The sequence below is a fragment of the Hipposideros armiger genome, unplaced genomic scaffold (assembly GCF_001890085.2).
Source record: "Hipposideros armiger isolate ML-2016 unplaced genomic scaffold, ASM189008v1 scaffold_128, whole genome shotgun sequence".
Taxonomy (NCBI): domain Eukaryota; kingdom Metazoa; phylum Chordata; class Mammalia; order Chiroptera; family Hipposideridae; genus Hipposideros; species Hipposideros armiger.
In genome coordinates, this window is record NW_017731478.1 from 1,024,252 (window position 1) to 1,045,967 (window position 21,716).

Sequence of the window (21,716 nt, forward strand, 5' to 3'; positions counted from 1 at the left end):
ATGGCTAGAAGGCAGGTGGGTAGGTGGCTGGGTGGACAGATAGATGATGGGGTGGGGGGCGTGGATGAGTAGGTGGGGGCGGCTGTCTGGTTTAGGGGTACAGTCGAAAGGAGAGGGAGACACAGGGTGAGGGCTGTGCGGAGAGACTCCTGGTCACCCCCAGAATTCATCAGTGCCCTACAGGGAAAAGATGGTATCCCTGTTTTCTGGACAAAATCCAGAGGTTCTGTTAAGATGAGAGAAGCCCCCCAGAATCCACTGACTCTCACATTCCCCTCTGGTGACAAATACCCCAAAGGACTGGGCAGAGCTGCTTAATTAGGGGCAGGGGCTTCGCCAATACCTCTCCCTGCCCAGGCACCTGTTTGAAGGCAGATCTGCTTTTTCCAAAATGAGGTTTCCTTTCATACAAGTTCCGCCCCCCCATTGGCTGCTCTAAATCAAGCCCCCATGATTCATTCCCATTATGAAAAATGACAACGCCTCTTCCCAGAAGTGTCGTCCCCACGGACTCAGGTACCCAGCAGTCACAGGAAACAGAAGCACCTGGCAAGGTTACCGGACACAAGGTTGTGTACAAAAGCCAACTCTTTGTCCCCACTGGCAGCAGCCGATTAGAAACTGTCACGGGAAAACCCAGTCCTTCCCACTGGCAGCCGATGAGTCAGGAGTGAGGGCCAGCTAAGGACGGGGACTTCCTCACGGAAACGCAGGGCCGGCGGACAGGCTGCGTGAGGTGGAGTCAGGCACGTTCATGTTCAAGCCTCAGTTCCCTCACCTGCAAAGTGGGGGTGATTACATTTACCCAGTGAAATCAGGCTGCACGTCTGTGCGTTCCTTCTCCCGGGCAGGCCTGCGCTGGGTGTGTGGGACCCGGCAGTGGTTGCTGCAAGCCGAGCCCTCCAGGAGCTGATGGTCTAAACCATGGTCGCAAACCAGAGGAGGCTTGATGCCCTGGGGTTCTTCACGTGGCCCCTGCACGTGTCCTGAGCAAGCCCCGCTCACAGGCTAGCTCCTCAGAGAGACCCCAGCCATCCTGCCGAACCCTGCCCGACCTTTCTCTCGCCTCACCCTGCATCGTTGTCTTTGAGCCGTTGCCACACTCTGATAGGGGTTAACTTTGTTCACGGCTATGCCCCAGCGTTTAGGAGAGTGCCTGACACATAGTAGATGCTCAGTTAAGTTTTGGGACGATGGAGTGCATGAATGGGGTGGGGTGTCGCAGGTCAGGGTACGGAGGGGTGTTTATTCTGGGAGCAGTGAGGGACGAGGAAACTGTTCCACAGCGGCAGGACCCCCAGGGAGTTAGAGTAAGGGAGTGACCCAGACTGGGCCTCAGGGCCCCCTGTGGTTCCCGCCTGACCGGTCCCCTCGCTGTCCTCCCCAGGTCCACCTCCACCTCCTCGCCTGTCCGTCCTGCCGCCACATTCCCACCCGCCACCCACTGCCCGCTGGGCAGCACCCTCGACGGGGTCTACCCCACCCTCATGGAGCCCATCCTGCTGCCCAAGGAGACCCCGAGGGGCGCCCGGCCGGAGAGGCCCCGAGGGGACACTGGCCACGCCTTCCTCGCCAAGACCCCAGCCCGCACTGGGCTGGAGCCCGCCTCCTCCCCTGGCAAGGGCTCCGAGCACCGGGCCCTGGCACCCCCCGGCTCCAGCCACGCGGCCATCGCCCGCACCCCAGCGAAGAGCCTCGCACCCCACCACGCCAGCCCAGACCCACCGGCACCACCCGTCTCGGCCGCGGACCTGCACCGGGAAAAGACTCAAAGTAAACCCTTTTCCATCCAGGAATTGGAACTCCGTTCTCTGGGTAAGACCACCCTGACAGCGGCCACCTTCATAGACGCGATAATCATGCGTCAAATTGCTCACGATAAAGGGTCGCGAGAAGGAGGTTCGCTGGCCAACGACTCCCCTCGCGATGGTAAGACTTCCGGCCCCGCGCCCACTCACCCCGTCTTGTGGCCTAAAGATATTTTCAGATCTCTGCTTTTTGTTTTTCCCCCCATTTTTTGTTGGTTTTGGTATTTGGTTTTTAAACTCGTCTCCGTCGATTGCTCACTGATGATCCCTCAAGCTGCCGCCCGCCCCCTCTGATGTGGGGGCATGTTATCATTTGCACATCGTTTTATCATGATTTTTTTTTTCGGATTTTCGCTTTTTTTTCCTTTAATGAATGGATCTGTGATTTTGACTTCCACCACGCCTGCCATCTCCCCCTTTGCGCCTTCGTCTGGGGAGCAGGGAGCGGGCTGCAGAGGGGCGCAGGCTGCAGCCTTTGCCTGCTGCCGTGTGGATGAGTTTGGTTTGGAGAAAGCCCTCTGAGGAAGACGGGGCGGGAAGGGGAGGGGAGCACCCCACTTCCCAGGAGGAGCTGGGAACCTGACCCTTGCGTCCTGCCCAGGTTGTGAGGGGATGCCCTGGCCCCCAGCCCCCCCTTGCCAACCCGCTGCCCAGGATCCCTGGGGGAAAGGGGCGTTCTCTGCACCCTGCCTCCCACCTCTGCCCCAGCTTGGGGCTCCTCTTAGCTGGACTAGGGGCTTTGGGGGCCTCTGGAGCCCCAGTGTCACTCCATGCCACACCCCCCACTGACCTCAGTGGCCTGTCACTGCCGCCCCACACCCGCTGCCCCATCTTACTGTCACCTCTCTTCCCCCAGCCCCCAGCATCTACGTCTGTCTCTCTGTCCCTTATCCCACCTGTGCTGCTTTCTCGCTGCTCTCTCCCCAGGTCTGTCTCCGTCTCTCTCAGCCTGTCTTCCTGTGTGTCCTAGTCTCTCATTTTTTCTCCATCTGCCTCTCTCCGAAGGCCCCCCCACACCCACCTGTTCTCAATGCAGCCCCACCCCTGGCCGGCCAGCCGCCTCTGCTCCAGCTCACCCTCTGTCTTCATCCCCCAAATCCCCTGCTGGGCCTGGGGGACCCAGCCAGCGTGGGAGGGCAGGGAAGGGTGGACCGGGAGGGGCAGCGCGGCGTCAAGTCCCGGCCTGGCCTGACCCTCAGCCTTGCCTGCTGTAGGTTACCATGGCGGCAGCTACAGCCCCGATGGGGTGGAACCCATCAGCCCCGTGAGCTCGCCCAGCCTGACCCACGACAAGGGGCTCCCCAAGCATCTGGAGGAGCTTGACAAGAGCCACCTGGAGGGGGACCTGCGGCACAAGCAGCCAGGTAGGGCCCCACCCTGCTCCCATGCCCCCACCTCCACTCACCACAGCCCTGCGGGACAGGGGCAGCTGCTGTGCCATCACACAGCTGAGAAGAAGGAGGTGCCCAGACGTGGAGGGATTGGCCCAGCGCCACAGCTGGCATTTGAGGATAGCACTGCACCAGACACGCGTGTCACTTGCCCCCCACACGCTGACCAGCTCTCTCTGCCCGCAGGCCCCGGGAAGCTTGGCGGGGAGGCCACACACCTCCCACACCTGCGGCCGCTGCCCGAGAGCCAGCCCTCCTCCAGCCCACTGTTGCAGACCGCCCCGGGGGTCAAAGGTCACCAGCGGGTCGTCACCCTGGCACAGCACATCAGTGTAACTACCCTTTCTATGCCCCTCGTTACCTTTGCACCTGGGGCGGGACCAGGCCCGGGGTGGGGGGTAGAAGTCTGGGTGGTGTGGGCCGGGGATCCGGGGTTGGCAAGGGCAAGTCACACCAGGGATCCCAGAGTCTCAGCCTCCGATTCTGTGGCTGCCCCTCGTTCAGCCGATGAAGCCTCAGCGCCCGTCCCTGGTCCGCATCGCACACACGCTGGCCAGTGGAACCCCACCCATTTGGGGGACACCGGTTTGAGACCTCTGGCCGGCCCCAGGCACACGTGGGGCATTGAGGCTGCTGTGGGCAGGTCCAAAGCACACAGGGCACCCAGCATCAAGCCGGGGTCCTGCCCTCAGAGCTCAGTGTAGCCCTCGCCCCCCTGGAAGGCTCTGCCACCTGACCCTGTGCCCCCCCCACCCCCCTTGGCCTGCAGGAGGTCATCACGCAGGATTACACACGCCACCACCCGCAGCAGCTGAGCGCGCCCCTCCCCGCCCCCCTCTACTCCTTCCCCGGAGCCAGCTGCCCCGTCCTGGACCTCCGCCGCACGCCCACCGACCTCTACCTCCCGCCCCTGGACCACGGCGCCCCAGCCCGCGGCTCCCCCCACAGCGAAGGGGGCAAGAGGTGAGTGTTGGCGGCGGGGGGGTGCCCCTTGCTGGTCAGTCGCCAGGACACCTATGTCACGTGTGTGCCAGTGCACAGATGAGAAACAGGCTTGGGGAGATGGGAGCGTCTGCTCGGGGCTGTGGCTGAGAGGTAACGTCCATCTCTCCCAGTCCATGGGGTCCAGGCACCCAGCTAAACGCCTTACACGTTAACTGGGGTTCTCACCACAACTGCAGAAAGTGTGGGCAGCAGTGTCCCCACTTCACAGACGGAGAGACTAAGGCGGGAGAACTGAATTCACTTGCCCACAGGGACACAGCCAGTAAGTGGCAGAGCTGGGACTCAAACCACAGCCGTGCGATCTGAGAGCAGCCTCCCAGCAGGCACACACCCTTGCACCCCTGGTCGCCCTGGGGGCCTAGGGGGATCAAAGAGGAAAGGGAAGGGGCACATCGTGAGTGAGGCACAGGGGTGGAAAGACAGCTGGATGTCTTTGGGGGAACCATGGGGTACCTGGCAAGAGGGTGTGGCAGGCCGGGGTCAACAAACCACCTCCCATGGGCCTAATCCAGCCCACGGCCACGCGCTAAAGGTGGTTTTGTTTTTTTTTTGTTTTGTTTTGTTTTGTTTTAAACTGAGCCATCCTGCTACCTGTTGGCAGCTCAGCGGCTGCTCAGCTCAGGCTGGACTCGAACTGCTATTGCTCAGAGCTCAAACTCTTGAGCGAGCGCTTAACCAACTGAGCCACTTGGCCGGCCCAGGTTTTATGTTTTTAAAGTGTTGTTAAAAATAAAAGAACATGTGGCAGAGCCCACAAGTGGCCCCCACTACCTAACATGTGTACTACCCGGCCCCTTAGAGGAGCCGCGTGCTGAGCCTGGCTGGGGGTGAGGCAGGGCTTGGTGGGAGAGGTGTGCGTCCCCTTCAGGAGGGAGAGCTCTGAGCTCTAACTGCAGCCCGGGCGCGTCTTCCTCCCAGGTCTCCAGAGCCGAGTAAGACGTCAGCCCTGGGCAGCGGTGAGGATGGTATCGAACCTGTGTCCCCACCGGAGGGCATGGCAGAGCCTGGGCATCCTCGGAGCACCATGTACCCCCTGCTGTACCGGGATGGGGAGCAGGTGGAGCCCAGGTACCTTCGTTGGTTTGTTTGTTTGTTTGTTTTTTAAGCTGAGCCATCCTGCCACCTGTTGGCAGCTCAGCGGCTGCTCAGCTCAGGCTGGACTCGAACCGCTGTTGCTCAGAGCTCACACTCTTGAGCGAGCTCTTAACCAACTGAGCCACTCGGCTGGCCCGAGCCCAGGTACCCTAACGGCCCCGCCTGCCCGTCAGCACTCCCCACCCCCCACGGATGCTTAGGACTCAGCCCCTGGCCTAACAAGGGCTTCAGTGCTAAGCAGATGTCACAAACCTGGGGGATCTCCGTGACACCTTCCCAGGCCTTGGGCTGGGGTCTTTCAGCTCAGGCCAGGCCCTGGTTGCTGCCACTTGCGCGGAGGACCTGAGAAATAATGAGCTGAGTGTGCTGGACCAGATTGGAGTTGAGGGTAGAGCAGAGGCAGAGAAAACAGCCAGGCCCACTGGCGCTGGAGAAAGACGTGGTCTCAGCCCACTTCTGGCTCCCGAGGCCCTTTTCAGGGTGTGTGGGGGGGGGCTGTTGTAGGAAGAAAGGTGTGAGCTACCAGGGCAGCTGGGGCTCGCTAGGGATCCCCCAAGCCCGAGGACAGGCGAACTGCGAGCCGATTTCAGGAGATGCGGGCATGGGTTGGGAGAAGCTTGGTTCCGAGTTTCTAAGGCAGCCAAGGCGGTGAGGGCCCAAGCTCAGCACCAGGGGGACTGACCTGGGGGTCTGCTCCCCGCAGCAGGATGGGCTCCAAGTCCCCAGGCAACACCAGCCAGCCGCCCGCCTTCTTCAGCAAGCTGACCGAGAGCAACTCCGCCATGGTCAAGTCCAAGAAGCAGGAGATCAACAAGAAGCTGAACACACACAACCGGAACGAGCCAGAATACAGTAAGGGGGCCGCGGAGACCCGGGGCGGGGCTCCCCAGAGCCAGGTGGACCCCGGCCACCCCGCCGTGACCCTGCACCCCAGGGGCGGCCTCTGTCTTTGCTGTAGACACTTAGCGGCACAGAAGGTGGCGCCTGGAATGGTGCCCAGCGCTCGCAGGCGTGGACGGGTCTGTGCTTAGCCCCGTACGGGCGCCAGAGATTGGGGTCAGAGCCCCACAAGGCCCATGTGTTGCCCCGTTTACAGAGCTCATCCCATTTGTGGTTTTTGTCGCCCCACGTATGTGGTTAGTGGACATGAACCCTAGCTTTGCTCCCTCGCCCTTAGCACAGCGCCTGGCACACAGCCAATCACAGGAGAGCGAATGACAGGAACCCATCACAGTCCAGCCTCAAGCAGCCTCATTATGAGGCCAGGGGGGTTGGGGGCATTTCGGAGGCTTTTCTGTTTCGGGGCCTGGGGTAGCAACCTTGGAGATGGTCGCCGGCCCAGGCGGGCCCCTCCGGAGCCTTGCTGAGTGCAGTGCACAGGCAGCAGGTCAGCAGCCCCAGCAGGCTGCTTAGAAATGCAGGAGTTCGGGCCCTGTCCCAGCTGCCCAGGCGTGCAGCTCGCCTCCGCCGGGTGGGGGACCGCGGGCGGGGTGGTGTCCCAGGACCTGGGGACTGTGGGTCTCAGCATCTCGTCACCCCTGCCCCCCCAGATATCGGCCAGCCCGGGACAGAGATCTTCAATATGCCGGCCATCACCGGAGCAGGTAACCGCCCTGCGTGGCTACACCCCCGCAGCCCCCGCCCCTGTCCCTGCCGTGCCCTGGGGAGGTCACTGGGGTCCCCACCCAGCCGGAGTCATGACAACAGGGGCCTTAGTTCAGGTGCTGCCCCTCCTCTGGTCTAAACAAACCCTGGAGTGGGGCCTGCGGGGCTGGGCGAGGGTCTCCATTTGGGGTTGAATTCCAAGCACCTGGCGTTTAGTGCCACATTAGATGCACAGACGGAGCCTACGCGGCTCACCTGCTGGGTCTCGGTGTGGGTGTGGGTGTGCGTGTGCGTGTGGGGGCAGGGCGTGGGCCTGTGTGGTGGACACAGGCTCCACTTGGGGCCTGTGTGTGCATTCTTTATAGTGAGATCATCAGCTTTACTTGAAAATCCGAGCCGGGGAGCTAGGAATCAGCGTGGACATATTACAAAGCTGGGTGTAAAATTCACTCCCCGTTTTTATGCTAAAACTTAAGCTTTCTTGGGGGTGCTTGGGGTTGGACCCCAGCCTCCGGTGGGGGCCACACTGTATTCATGTTGCCTCCAGGAGCTTTAGGGAAGTGCCTTGGTGAGTGTGGTGTGCGGGGCTAAGCCTGGAGCAGACGGGGTGGCGCCCTCCGTGGGCAGGCCTTGCCCCTGCGGGGGTGGGGGGGGGGGCGCGTCTGCAGGGCTGTTGTTTGTTTGTGCTGTGGTCCTTCAGTGGGAACCAGAGGCCAGGAGAGCGGGGGATGTGCCAACCTTCCCTGGGGGCCCTTGTCCCTGGGACTGTGGTGAGCACAGGACAGCAGGGTTTTCTCAGAGGCCCTCAGGGCCTCCAAGTGGCGTCCCCACCAGCGTGTGTCTGTCTATCCAGAGACACTAGAAGCTTCGCTGAGGCTCAGGCAACAGGGATGAGACAATTTGGCCGAAACAACAAGATGGTTAGAAATGAATGTTTCCGGAATGTTCCAAATCTTGACATAGACACGCAGGTGGACGTGTTTGTAGAAATTCATACAGAGGTTACAATGACGATATGGGCTAAAACTTGTATGTAAGTTATCTTTGACCTTTTTTAGAAAAAAAAAAATCTCTTTGGTCCACACAAAATAATTTTCTCCAGACCCGGGTCTCTGCTGCTTAAGCCCAGCGTCAGACTTTGCCTTTGGAGCTGGAGACGGGCTTCCTGTCCAGCACCGTCAGCTCATGGACCCAGGACCTTGGGTAGAAGGCTCGGTCACATCTGTGATCGCTAAGATGCTAATCTGACCCAAAACTGTCACGACCTGTGTGCCTCGTGTCTTTTTCCACTTCTTAAGTGTTTTCTTAGCGTGCAGGATCGTAAATACTTTTTTTGTTTTCAGTGCCGACCCGTGCTGGAAATTTTGCTTTTTCTTGAGAATGTGGCTTTTTTTTTTTTTTTAAGTGCTGATGAAATGTGGCCAAGACACAGCTAAAAGGATGGCAAGGGCATCTCTTTATGCCTTTATGTGAATGGGTTTGAAACTAAAAGGAAGAAAAGAAAAATGTAAATGGCAATTGGTTGCTATGGAAATGTGATGTTAAAAGCTGCCGGGTGGCGCCCAGCCTCACAGAGGCTGTCAGTCTCCGTTTACTGACGAATTAAGGTCAGAAAGACGCGTTCTCTGCCCACTTGGTGTTTGTATGTCTGCTCAGAGCGGAAGTTTTAAAATTCATGGAAATAACTGCCGGGTGGCAGGCAGAGTGGGCCTGAGGCTTCATGGGCAACGTCTGGTGTAACCAAACTGCTGAAAAGAGAGACATGCCCCAGGGTTTGCAAAAGTCCCCAGAATGGTTCACAAGAAAAAAAAGGAAAGGGTCAGGGGTCCCGATGGTCACCAGAAAAGGAGGCTTAATCAACGTGACTTCACAGAGAGTGTCTGGACGGGTCTGTCTGGGACCAGTGTGTTGATTCAACCACTTCGTGACGGGGTGGCCGGGCTGGGGGGCGGTCGTGCAATTGTCTCTAGCTCTGCCCTGTCCCCCGCACGCACCGTAACTGCATGGCTACGACCCCCACATCTCACCGTCTCTGCACCTCTTTCTCCTCGTGGCTCCCAGGTGGGGAGAGGTGGGTGGAGGAGAGTTAGGCCCCACTTGGGGGGCAGGTGAGGCTGAGGGTCCCAGGCCTCACGGGCGGGGGCAGCGGGGAGACTCTCTAGTCACCCTCCTTCCCTGAGCCTCTTCCCCAGCCCTCCGCCAGCCCTGGGGACCCAGGGTGGACCTCCCCCTGACCGCCCAATGCCCAATACCAGGCACTGGCTTGGCTTAGCTTCCCAGTGACCTCGTCCCCAGTCAGGGCAGCCCTCTGATTCCTCCCACACCTTCCTCCACTCCATCTTTTTTAAAGCCACTTGGAGTTGAAAAACATGAAGCAACCCCAGCTGGGATTAGGGGGGGGGGCAGAACGGGGATATTCCGATTTCCCAGAGGGCAGAGTAGGAAGGAGGCTGGGGGAGAGGGGGTGTCATCTAACCTCCCTAACACCCCCTCCCCCCAGGAATGCCTAAGAGCTTCCAGGGCCCAAGGCAGCGGGAGCCCTCCCCACCCCACGCCCGTCCCCACCCGCAGGAAACCCAGGGGCACAGGGACATGAAGAAACGTGTTGCTTCGCCGAAATGTGCTCACTGTATTCTCTCTCCTCCCTCTCTCCCTCTCTGCTTCTCTCTCCCTCTCTCTCCATTGTCCCTCTGGCCCTCGTGTGTGTGTATGTGTGTGTGTGTGTGTGTATGTATGTGTGTGTGTGTGTGTGTGTGTGTCTCTCTCCCAGGCCTCATGACCTGCAGAAGCCAGGCCGTGCAGGAGCATGCCAGCACCAACATGGGGCTGGAGGCCATTATTAGAAAGGCGCTCATGGGTAAATATGACCAGTGGGAGGAGCACCCGCTCGGCGCCAATGCTTTTAACGCTCTGAATGCCAGTGCCAGCCTGCCCGCTGCTATGCCCATAACCGCTGCTGACGGACGGAGTGAACACGCACTCACCTCGCCAGGTCTGCAGGCCTCCTCCGCCTCGGCGCCCCCAGCCCCCGCCCCGCCTGTCCCCACCCGGTGTCATTAATCCTTGCGCCTCCGCGTTCCTCTCACCAACCCCCCCTCCAGCTTTGGAGCTTCTGACTATTTTTGTGCGTGTTTGACGTGGTTCTACAGTTGGCTAATCCCACGCTGGGCAGGCATCCCCGAGTGTCCACGTCCCCCCGACCCCCCTTGCCCACCAGGCCCGAGGAGCTGCTGCTTTTCTAAAAACACTCGCACTGCCGCCCGAGCCCTGCCCCGCCTTCCCCCCTGCTGGACACAGGGATGCCCACATCCTGGCCCGTCTGTGTCTCCTCGGGGGAGATCGGGCTGCAGTGAGGTCCCACCTAGTCTGTGTGGATCAGGGGGGACCCCTGGGCTCATGGCTGCCAGGCCTGTGGGCTCAGCGTCTGCTGGGGCCACTGAGCGTGTCCACGACTGGCCCTCGGGCTGATGGGAGGAGACCAGTCTGTTTGCTGGCCCCACGCTCAGATGAGTCATGGGAACCAGAGGGCTCAGCTCCCCCTTTGCCCAGGTCCCTAGTCACACACGGCCTATCAGAGCCGGGGCCCGGCAGAGAGCTCAGGCCTGTGTGTCTGGCCCAGACCCTGCGGCCTCAGGAAGTTTCTGGACCCAGGGGGGCCCAGGCCTGGCCTCAGGGGTCCTGACTTACCTGCAGCAGAGGGCCTTCACCTGCCCAACCCCGGCGCAGTCCTGGGGCAGTGTCAGGGCCGAGCCAGAGGCCTGAGGTCCATGCTCAGGGCCTCAGCCCCTGGGTGGTAGGTGGGCCGCAGGGCAGCCTGAGGGGCTTTGCCGACAGTGTGACCCATCCCCGCAGCAGACACGCACCTCCGAGATCCAGGCTTCTGGCTGGTCGGGCTGTCGGGTTGAGCTGCAGTTCTCCCTCCTCGGGGAGCCTGGGAAGCAGGCAGCCAGGGCCTCCCCGTCCCCCCCACTCCCTGCCCCCAGCCGTGTGAATGCTGCCTGCCTGTCCAACTGTACCCCCTCCCCATGTGTCCCCTGCAGGTGGTGGCGGGAAGGCCAAAGTGTCTGGCAGACCCAGCAGCCGAAAAGCCAAGTCCCCGGCCCCGGGCCTGGCGTCGGGGGACCGGCCACCCTCCGTCTCCTCGGTGCACTCAGAGGGCGACTGCAACCGCCGGACGCCACTCACCAACCGCGTGTGGGAAGACCGGCCCTCATCTGCAGGTGAGCGTCAGATGGGGTCAGGCAGGTCCGCAGAATGCCGAGCGCCGCCCTGGGCCCGCCGGCTGCCCGAGCACCTACTGTGTGCATGCACGTGGCCAGGCCTGCTCTAGAGAACTGGACAGGGGCCTGGACAGCTGAGCCCTGGCCCACAGTCAGGACGCTTCTGACGAGGGCCCGGGTGGAAGGAAAGGGTGTGAGGAGGGCTGTCCCTGGAGGCTGGCTGGCCTCTGGCCCTGACCAGCAGGAGGGCGCAGGATTCAGGAAGTGCAGAGAAAGGGCGGTGGGCCGGGCTCTATCCCATGGGCTGGGCGGAGCCCCTGGAGATGTAAGCGTGGGAGCGCGTGATGTCATGTAGGTTCAAGAGGCCCCAAGGGGCAGGGCATCTGTTGCGCCGGGTGGCCAGCATGATGGGGCGGAGGTGGGGAAAGGCGGGCAGGACGGAGAGACCGTCCAGGAGTTAGAGGGCCTGGGACAGCTGCCAGACCAGAGCCCAAGGCCCCTGTTTCTGGTGTGGTGGGTGGGTAGGCCCATGGGGGGCTGCCTGGCTCACCCGGGCCTCCTGGGCGTTTCTTCCGGTCTTTCTGGTAGGTTCCACGCCGTTCCCCTACAACCCCCTGATCATGCGGCTCCAGGCGGGTGTCATGGCCTCCCCACCCCCGCCGGGCCTCCCCACTGGCAGCGGGCCCCTCGCCGGCCCCCATCACGCCTGGGATGAGGAGCCCAAGCCACTGCTCTGCTCGCAGTACGAGACGCTCTCCGACAGCGAGTGACTGTCAGGACGGGGTGGGGCGGCCGCTGACTCCCCCGGCCAAGAATGGAGCCCCTGAGTCTGCCTGTGCACCGTCTGTCCGTCCATCCAGAGCTGGCATCCTTGCCTGTCTAAAGCCTTAACTAGGACTCCCGCCCCGGGCTGGCCCTGTGCAGTGACCTTACTCAGGGGATGTTTACCTGGTGCTCGGGAGGGGAGGGACCCGGGGAGGGGCCGGGCAGGCGTGTGCCAGCCACACGCACACAGCCGGGGTGGCCAGGGACCCAAAGCAGGACGACCACGCACCTCCCACACCACTGCCTCCCCCCTTAATGCATTTGGAACCAAAGTCTAAACTGAGCTAGCAGCCCCCCGCCCCCTCCCTGCGCCCCCATCCCGCTTAGCGCTCTGGACAGACAGGACATGGGCCCTGTCCAGCCCCCAGCGCTCTCGTCCCGGTCCCCACAGGCTGCCCCAGCCAGCGAGACTGCTGGAAACCCAAGTCAGGCCAGCTGGGCGGGCGCAAGGGCCAGGTGCGGCCTGGGGCGCGCAGCTGTTTGAAGAACTGGACTGTTTTTTTCACACATCGTTGCCGCAGCGGTGGGAAAGAAAGGCAGGTGTAAATGATGTATTGGTTTACAGGGTATATTTTTGATACCTTCAATGAATTAATTCAGATGTTTTACGCAAGGAAGGACTTACCCAGTATTATTGCTGCTGTGCTTTCGATCTCTGCTTACCGTTCAAGAGGCGTGTGCAGACGGACAGTCGGTGACGCCATTGTCCGCAGGGCCGAGGGGGCAGGGCCGCTGGCTCTCGAGCCCCCTGTGTCCTCCCTCCCTCCCTTCCTTGGGCAGAATGAGTTTGATGGGTATTCTGTGACTGCCATCTGCGCACGGCAGTGGCGCTCTGTCATTTACACACGTTGTTCTCATTAAAAAGCGAATTATACTCGAGTCACAGAGGCTTCTTCTCTGTCTCAGGCTGGGCAGTCAGGAGGACAGGTGACTGGGGCTTGGGGGACAGTGGGAGTGTCATCCTGGGGGTGGGCAAGGAAACATCCCCCTAGCTCATTAGACTGGGCTCCTTTACAGGTGAGTATTTACACTCACAGAAAGGAGATACCCATGGGGTCCACAGGGCAGTCTCACACTCAGGTCGAGGGTGTCCGAGGTGCCATCATCGGTTGTTAGGTGCTTTTGGTGTCATTCCCGCCCAAGCCACGTGAAGGGACAAGCAGACCCTTGGCTGTCCCTGCTCTCTCTGACTACAAGGCAGAAAAGGGATCAGCCCTCACCCCCTTGGGTCTCGAAGCAGCTGCCAAAATGCTCACTGTGGTTTTGGAATAACATGTCTCAAAAAGGAGTCTTCTTTCAACGCCCGCCGCTCCGAGGAGCCCAGAAAGGCTGTGATTCTCTGCCGTGCACACCAGCCGCGCTTTGCCTGGGGGGGGGGCCTCGAGCCCCTCCCCTCTGCGGGCGTCCTGCCCACCTCAGTCTCTCAAGTGAAGCTTGCCACCGGCCTGGTCCGCCCACCTAGTCCCAGCTCACGTATGTAGATGTCAGCCCCACTGCCAGGTTGGGTGCCTGATTCTGAAGGGCAACTGGGAGACGTCACTGCCCATCTGTGCCCCGTCCTGACCCCATTCATGACCACTCAGGGTGTTGGGGGCACAGGGGAAGGCGTTCTGGCAAGGCAGGCGTGGGTGTGTGCTAAACCCAGGGGTCCAGGGGTCCTGGAATCCACCCGGTCGCTGTTCCCTCAGCCTCTTGGCCGAGGCAGCCCAGGGGTGCTGGCTGACCTCTCGGCCCACCCAGGGACAGACGACCCCAGATACCCAGAGAGGGGCCCGCCTGGCCCAGCCGGCTCGTGAGTAGGCCGGCACATCTGACCAAGGAGACCGTGTTTGTTCAGCCTGGAACCAGTCTTCTGAGGCTCTGATGGGGCCTTACCAGCAAGGATGGCCGCAGCCCAGAGACGTGTACCCCTCACCAGACTTCGGACTTCAGCCTCACATTCAGTATTCCAGAGGTGACCCCAATAGGATTTGAGGGCAGCAGAGAACCAGAAATCAACATCCCTTGCCCAACCTCCAAGCTGGTGGTGCCCAGTGTCTGGGCCGGTCCAGCACCCCAGTTGCATGGGGTTTAGACTGGGGAGGTCGGAGGAAGTGGGGGTCTGCATCCTCAGGAGACCGCCCAGCCTCCCTGACATCCCGTCACCCCAAGCTTACCCTCTAAGCATGTGCCGTGGGGCAAAGTGAGCAGGGGGCTGTGGAGCCACACGGGGCTGCTTCCAGGGCTGGCAGTCACTTCGGGGGACTCTCAGAGCCTTGTTTTCTCTGTGCCGTGGGCCTGGTCCTCCCGCAGGGCTCAGCCTGGTGCCCGGGCTGCAGTACTGAGGCTGGCAGGCAGGTGGCAGTGTTGCGCCAGCCAAGGGCCCTGTCCTGGGCAGGGTTTCCCTCCACTCAGGGCACAGGCACCTCCACCTGAAGTCCAGGATGGGTCAGGTGGTGCTGGCCACGCATGCTGGGTCCCATGGTATTTCCCTCAGCTGTGGTCAGACTAGAGTGGCGTGTTGGGGCGGGGGCGGGGAGACTAGTATCAGCCGCATGGTCATCTTCGCCCGCTGCCCACCCCCCCACCCCCGCCCTCCGTCTCTGGCCTCAGAGTTGGCACTGCTTGGCAGTCCTAACGAGGCCAGCGGCCCAGACCCACCACGGGGGTGTTGGCAGTTGTCGGGAGAGGCCTCCTGGTGCCCCTGGAGGGTCCACCCTATCTTCCTATTGGAACCAGCCAGTCTTCAATCCCCAAAGAGTTCACCCCACCCCGTCTCGTTTGGTTTCCTCACCGCTCTGCCTTTAAAACGGAGGCTTAGGCTGTTCACCTGATCCCCATCCCCCTGGAAAACTCCTGCACGTGCTTCGAAACCCAGCTGGGGCGTTACTTCCTCTAATTACATCCGTCTCCATTGTTTCTCCTCTGGGTCTCAATAACATGCTGTGAGCTCCCCAGTCTCAAACTGGACAGAGCCATCCAGGGCAGAGCTATTGTCTCCCCTTTTCTGATCCTGAGCCCCCTGGGGACTGTATCAGGCGGAACCAACACTGGGAGGCTCGGATTCAATAGAAAATTAGAATGTGATTTGTAACGTGAAGGACAGCTGGTGGCAAATGTCCCGTGTCTTAGGACATGGAGGAGTTGGTTAAAACGCAGATTTCTGGGCCTCACCTAGAGAACGTGAATATGCTCCTCTAGGCTCAGGGTGGACTGGGAATGTGTTTTCGATAAGCAGCCCAGCTGTTTCTGATGCAGGTGGTTTGTGGCCTCCCCAGGGGCAGGCGTGGTTCCCAAGGTCGGAGCTGGGCACCTAGGACCTGCCCCCTTCCCTTCCATCTGGCCAGGAGGTGACCCCAGAAGGAGGCCGGACCCTCCGGCCCAAAGAGCTGCCTCCCACAGGGAGGGCGGGAATGGCTGGTCCCCAAGGCACTGGGGTTGGCTCAGGACACCCTCCTGGGGCGGGAAGAAGCAGACACTGTGACCACTGAATCGGAGCAGTCCGGGTGGCTTCCTGGAGGCAGTGGTTCGTGAGGGAAGGATGGACTGAGCGGAAGGAACCTGTGTGGACAGGTAAGACCCGGCCACAGACGAGGGATCCCAGGCTGGCTGGACGCAAGTCAACGTGGAGGCCAGGAGTTTCTGAGAAGGAACGGGCTGAGGCCCACTAAGGCTGGTTTTCTGAAAAGGGCGTCATTGGCTGGCAAGAATGCTTGACGGATCGTGAGGGAGAAACAGGCCGGGGGAGACCGTTCTCCCAGCTGTAAAATAGGGACAGTGATATTGTGTGAGAGGAACTCGGAGACGCTGTTTGGGTCTTTCTGTGCAGACACCGTGCACTCGCCTGTGCAGGCGTCAGGAGGCCAGGAACAAAGACAGAATGGGTTTGACAGGAAAGGGGTGGAACTGGGCGGTCTGGCAACCGAGAATCTTGTTTGCATAATTTGGGAGCCAGTGTGTGTGGTGGGGAAGGGTCTCCCGGCCATTCTGCCCTTGAGGAAGCTCAGGAGGGCCGTCAAAGAAAATCGGTTTTATGGCTTCTCCAGGAAGCCTCGAGGGTTTAGCCGCGAGGCCAGGAGACAGGCTGTCCTCCCATGGGCAGCTCCTCTGGAGTTGGGCCAATGCTGCTTCCTCACGGGGTCACGGTGAAGATTAAATGCGAGAAATGCTGACAGCAGGGCCAGACTGTCTGCAGACAGAGTAAGTGCCCTTGCCTGTCGGCTGCCAGGCCTGCTGTTCTTGTCATTCCTAGAGGTGGGACCCATCGAGTCCAGAGGGCGGGGACGCCGGTTTTGGGCGGTCTGCCAAGTGAGTGTGAACCCAGACATTGGCAGGGGTGACAGAGGAAGAGGCTGAGGGAGAGGGCCCGGGATGGGTGTTGGGGCCAGAGCTGGCCCGCAGACCTTCAGGAGGGTTTCTGCCCCTGCTAGAACGGTCCCACCTGGGGTCAATTGCCCCAGGAACGGTCCCAGCTGGGGTCAATTGCCCCAGGAACGGTCCCAGCTGGGGTCAATTGCCCCAGGAACGGTCCCAGCTGGGGTCAATTGCAGCACAGGCTTTACAAGCATGAATTCTCATCGTCCCAGCAGCCTGGGAGGTCAGACCATGTGCCTATTTTACAGACGCTGAAAGAAATAAGGTCACTTGCTCGCTTTCCAGCCACTGGGCCCATCCCCTGTGTCAGGGCTTCGTTCTGTAACCTCTCTGGGCCTTACCTAACACCTCTGGAAAATGGAGACAAGGGCCCATCTCCGCAGGTCGGGCTGCGAGAACCCTCATGGGTGATTAACACCTGCCTGGAGCCTGAGTGCTGGATGAGTTAGCCAGTGTCCTTTTGTCATTATTTTACACACTGCCAGGCGAGGGTTGGGAGGTCAAGAGGCCACGCTGCCACTGCCCACTGTGCTCCTGTGACCCGCACCCTCAGAGGAGGGATCTGTCCCCTGCAAAAAGCCTCTTATGTCAAAAGACACACCCCCAGCCTGACTCACGGGGGACATCTTCCCTCAGCTGCCGAGCGTCTCCCTAACTGCACTCACAGCCCAGAGGCCCCTCCAAGGACGTGGATGAGGGGGCGAAGCGAGGTGTGGTGGGAAGCGGGCCATGGCCACCTGCTTTGCAGAGGCAGCAGGGGCCCTTCTCCAGGGACTGGGTGGGCATCGGGGCTCTGTTGGTGTGGAAGCCCGGCATTTGAAGTGCGAGCTGCCATGGGAGTGTCAAAAACCCAGACTCTACCGGCCATCCATGGAAGCAGTCCCAGGTGGGGCCTGGGCCTCTGCATTTATTAACAGACTCTTGGGTGGAGGCTTTCACAGAAAGGTGGAGATGGGGGTGCACAGGGCTCTGAGCCCTGTGAGCGGGGGGAGGGACCACAGCCACCGCAGACCAATCTTACCCTCCCCCCACCCCCGTGGTATCTGAGGGTCTCAGTCTCTTTGGGTTTGGACATTTTATTCCGATAATCGATTCTTAAGTTATTTCTTTGTTGATCAAAAAGCATCTCTGGAGAGAACACACACCGTCTGTGTAGATATATAAAAATACATCATTTTGCCTCTCCGGGACGTGAGCTCTGAGTCCCCCCTCCTCACCTGCATAAGGGCACTAAAGCCCCTGCCCGTGCCCTGTCTGGGGAGGAGGGGGCGACCAGGGGAGTGGCAGGCCAAGCCCCCGACCCACTAGGTCCATTCATCCTGGGGGCATTCCCGCAGACACCTCGGGGGCTCCTGGGGCATGCGTGCCGGGCATGAACCCCAGCCCCTGCGTGTCCTGACTGGTCTTCCTCTTGTGACATCACACATGCAAGGGGAACCCTGCAGCATTGTCACCGTAGAATCATCACGTTTAAGTGACGGACTGGCGGCCCGGCCCCCCACGGTATCTCTTTAAGCTGACAGCCTCAGGCAAGGGACATGTCCAGAGAGTTTGAACACCTCCCCTTGACACCTGGCACGAAGGCTCTGACGTCAGAGAGTCCTGGTCCTGAAGGCTTGCGTGGACAGGTTAGCAGGGACGCCCTGCTGGTGAGGCTCCAGACAGAGCTCAGAGGCCTCCATGTAGACGGGCTGTGCCCTAAATTTTCCACAGTGAGGCAGAGGACACTGGAACAGCTAAGGCGAGGTCTTCTCCAGGCTGCCCCCCCACCCCCGACCCCCACCATGTAACTAACAGCAGCATCCAGCCTCCTGGCCCAAAATTCACCAGGGGGACCCAGTCACGGCCCTCGGCCTCTCAGGGCCAAGCTGCACACATTTGAAAGGTCCACTTTGCAAACACCCCTTTCTGGGAGCGGTGGGTGTCGGGATGGTACCCCTCTGCTCACACAGCCTGAGGGTCAGGCCACCAGCCCTGGACAGACAGGGTGGTGGGGTGTTGAGCTGCAGGAGGCACCCCCAGCCAAGGCTCCTTCTCTCCCTGCCCCTCAGGGCCCCCGCCACCTAGCTGCATGGCCCCCGCCTTCTGCTCTCCAGAGAGCCACGGCCAGGCTGCTTTGCCTCTTTAGGGGCTAATAAAATCGATGCATTTACCAACTCTGCCATGCTGGACCCATCTGGTGGCCGGCCAGGCCCACGGCCTCCCCATCCCCCTGGAGTCCATGGTCCTTCGGCGCCCCCAGGGTTCCTGCCGGGTCACTTGGGAGCTGGCCGCCCAGTTAGAGCACCGTGGGCTGGAGAAGGCAGGGGCCCGGCTGCTGGCACAGCTGGAGCTGCACGCTGGAGGTGAACCAGCGGCTGGGCCGGCCCAGGCTGCACTGCAGGGTGGTGCGGAAGGTGCTGCGTGCGTGCTTGGGGAAGATGATGGTCGTGCTGCGGAAGTGCAGGGCGCGCGGCCGCGGCTCCAGGGTCAGCTGGCTCCGGTAGTTACGCCACGTGCAGTTGGGCGCCGCCACGATCGTCTCGCTGTAGGCCGTGACGGTGGGCACCGGCGCGTAGAAGATGTTGTCACGGAAGTGCTTCTCCGAGGCGTACTTGACCTCAGAGTTGCAGCTGGGGAGGGCAGGAAGGCGGCGGGGTGAGCCCAGGGTCTGGGCAGCCCGTCACCCACCCGGGGTCTGGGGTGGCAGCACTGTGCACGTGAAAAGGGACCTCCCATGGCCTAGACACTTTGGGAACACCCAGGCCAAAGGTCAAAGAAGGGCCATGGGACCGTGCCTGCTTAGAAGGGACTAAAGAGATGGGATCACTAAATGCAGCATGTGACCCTGCAAACTGGACTCTGCAGTGTGGATTGCACTCCTAGGGGCAAAGCCACCGTCATGTAGAACATGGAGCAACCCAGCGCTCACGTGATGCTGGCGAAACAGGATGGGTGAAGGGTCCTGAGGTGCCAGACGGTTCCTACTGGCAATGAGCAGACCAGAGGGGCTGCCGAGAGGGAGGGGCCGCCTGCTGAACCCCCAGCCTGGCCTCCGGCCCGCAGGGTCAGGACCACCTCGAAGCCCCACTCACCGGATCTCGTGTGCGGGTTCTGGATTTACGGCGATGCCCTCCCCGAAGAACACTGGCAGCATCCGGGGCCTCATCTCCAGCGCAGGGGCGTTCGGGGGGAGGGGTGGAGGCTGCGGGGGGAGCCACGGACACGGGGTTACAAGACCCTTTGGCACTGGCGCCTCCGCTCCCCCTGGGTTCCAGAGGGCCCCCCCCCCACAGCCTTCCAGCCCCTGTCCATTGCCCGTCTGCTCAAACCCACTCCGCAGACACAGACCTCCCACCGAAGCGGTCCACCCAACGCAGGGAACCAGCTGCCTCTGCATTTTCTCTGCCCCCACGTCACTCCCTTAAGTGCTCTCCGTTTCCCTCCCCGAGTGTCCCAGGAAAATCTCCACCTGCACTGGACACTAAGCCCACGGGAGGACCCAGAAAAGTGAGCGTTTTGAAGCAGGAACCGGACACGTGACGACAGGAGGGCTTCCTCTGAGACCCTGCTTTTGGCAGCCTCCTCAGGGTTCCCCCATGACTTCATCCCTCAATTCACCCCATTCCTTAAGTCAGAAACGTTCTGAACCTCGTCACAAGCCAGGTGGTGAGCTGGGGCCGTCACAGGTCCTCGCACCAGCCCTCAGCTCTTCCTTCTGTTTCTACTTCCAGGGTGGCCACTGTGGATGGTTAATACCGACCCATCACCAGCTAGTTGCAGCTGTCTGCCTTCCACTCACGTGTGGGCACCCCGCTTCCCGTTCCCCCTGGCAGGGTGCGGGGGCGTGGTGAGTGCGGCCTGTGACACGTGTGTCACCTCCAGGCTAAATGAGTTTCCAGAGCTGCTTCCTTCTGGTGCATCATTCAAGGTGGTGGCTATGTCACCAGCCTTAGACCCTCAGCTCCTCTGAAGGGCGCACCCCCCAGGCCTCTTCATCAAGGTCAGCCCCCCTCTCTGGGCTGTAGCCTCCTGGGCTGAAGAGAGGCGGCCGGAGCACCCGCCAGTCTTCCACAAAGACCGAGCGAGTCAGAGGGTGTAGTGTGTGTGTGGACAGTGCCCGGCAGAGTAAGCGTTGGGAAAAGCTGCCTTGTATCATGAGTCCTCCTTTTCAGGAAGGCCCTGGATGGGGGTGGGGATGGGGGTGTTTCTCCCTGGAGAGAGGTACAATCCACACCCTTTGGACCTTGAAATAACACTGCTCCCACCTTCTGGAAGCAAGCACACATTGTGTCAGGAGACTGAATTAAAAAAAAAAAAAAAACACATAGGTAGTGACAAAATTCAGACGCTTCCAGTACCCTCCGTGGCCCCCTGGTTGTCGGCACTGATCCCAGTTGCAAAAGTCCATGACTTGACCTTTGTAGAACCAACAATCTCTCCAAAAGATGCTTCCCAAATGTGTGCAGGTGTCTGCTGAGCACCTACTGCATGCTGAGCACCTACTGTGTGCCAGACCCCGTGTGTGGGGGACGAGGCACCGTGCCTCCCAGCACTCTTCTTGTTCAAGAGGGGGTGATGTGTGGCCACTGACGAGCTGGGAGGATGGTACAGGCCTGTGAGGGGATGTGAACATGGGTGCTAAGTTATTTGGAGGTGTTTCTTCTCTCCAGACAGGTGGAAGGGCTGGAGGTAGAGAGAGAGGCAGCCCATGCTGGTTTTAACCACCCCCATTCCCCAAGAAAGGAGAGTTCCCAAGCTCACAGCCTCCTTCTTTGTGAGGCAAATCACCGGGTGCCTCTCTCCAGGGTCCACCCAGGCTAAAGAAACTGCCAAACAAACCCCTGACACCGCCCGAGTGGACCTTCGGGCCAACGTGCCACCAGCCCCATTCCGGCCGGATCTCTCCCCAGCTGGCCGCCAGCACAGGGGACAAGGCTCATTTCACAGGCTGGCCAGGAAGCCAGGGCTCTGGGCACCATTTTCCAAAGGGCCCCAGTGGAAAAACAGCTCCAGTCCGCCTGCACTGGAAGCACGACACAGGCGATATAAGAGGCCGGTGAGAACCCAGACGCAGGCTGGCATCCAGCGAGCCCAGTGGCGAGATGGCTCCGGAAGTCGCCGCCAAGGCCCAAGGACGCCCCTGAAGGGCCCCAGGGCGAGACACGAAGGGAAGACAGCGGCAGCCACCAGGCTTCCGGAGCTCAGAGCTGAGTCTTTCTGGCCGCAGGGTTGTTGAAACAGCAGAACAGCGGTGCAGGCCCCTGGCGCTTAGCCAGCTGGAGAGTAGGCACGGAAAGCGCCCGTCACAGCCAAGGAGGCACACCGCGGGCCCTGGCAGGACGACCTTCCAGCCACACTAGAACGAGCCACTCCTCAAAGACTGGGGCACAGTCGGATGGGAGCCACCAGGGTGGGGAAGGGCAGGGAGGGGC

At 60.8% G+C, this 21,716-nt stretch overlaps 2 protein-coding genes across 3 annotated transcripts in view; one reads left to right on the forward strand and one right to left on the reverse strand.

Annotated features, from left to right (window-relative positions):
• NCOR2 (nuclear receptor corepressor 2) overlaps positions 1-12,828 on the forward strand; it is a 192,075-nt gene extending 179,247 nt beyond the window's left edge. Inside the window, 11 exon segments of the mRNA XM_019648881.1 lie at positions 494-516; positions 1,168-1,815; positions 3,023-3,172; positions 3,386-3,531; positions 3,969-4,162; positions 5,123-5,272; positions 6,003-6,151; positions 6,850-6,903; positions 9,675-9,896; positions 10,945-11,124; positions 11,713-12,828. Coding sequence (XP_019504426.1) covers positions 494-516; positions 1,168-1,815; positions 3,023-3,172; positions 3,386-3,531; positions 3,969-4,162; positions 5,123-5,272; positions 6,003-6,151; positions 6,850-6,903; positions 9,675-9,896; positions 10,945-11,124; positions 11,713-11,894 — 2,098 coding nt within the window. The 3' untranslated portion in view covers positions 11,895-12,828.
• Positions 12,829-17,169: 4,341 nt separating this feature from the next.
• The window catches only part of RFLNA (refilin A), a 197,380-nt gene continuing 192,833 nt past the window's right edge, over positions 17,170-21,716 (reverse strand). For both annotated transcript variants that reach the window (XM_019648896.1, XM_019648895.1), the window contains 2 exons: positions 19,377-19,486; positions 17,170-18,914 (listed from right to left, as the gene is read on the reverse strand). In XM_019648896.1, coding sequence (XP_019504441.1) covers positions 18,581-18,914; positions 19,377-19,450 — 408 coding nt within the window. In that variant the 5' untranslated portion in view covers positions 19,451-19,486 and the 3' untranslated portion in view covers positions 17,170-18,580. The remainder of the gene's footprint in view (positions 18,915-19,376; positions 19,487-21,716) is intronic.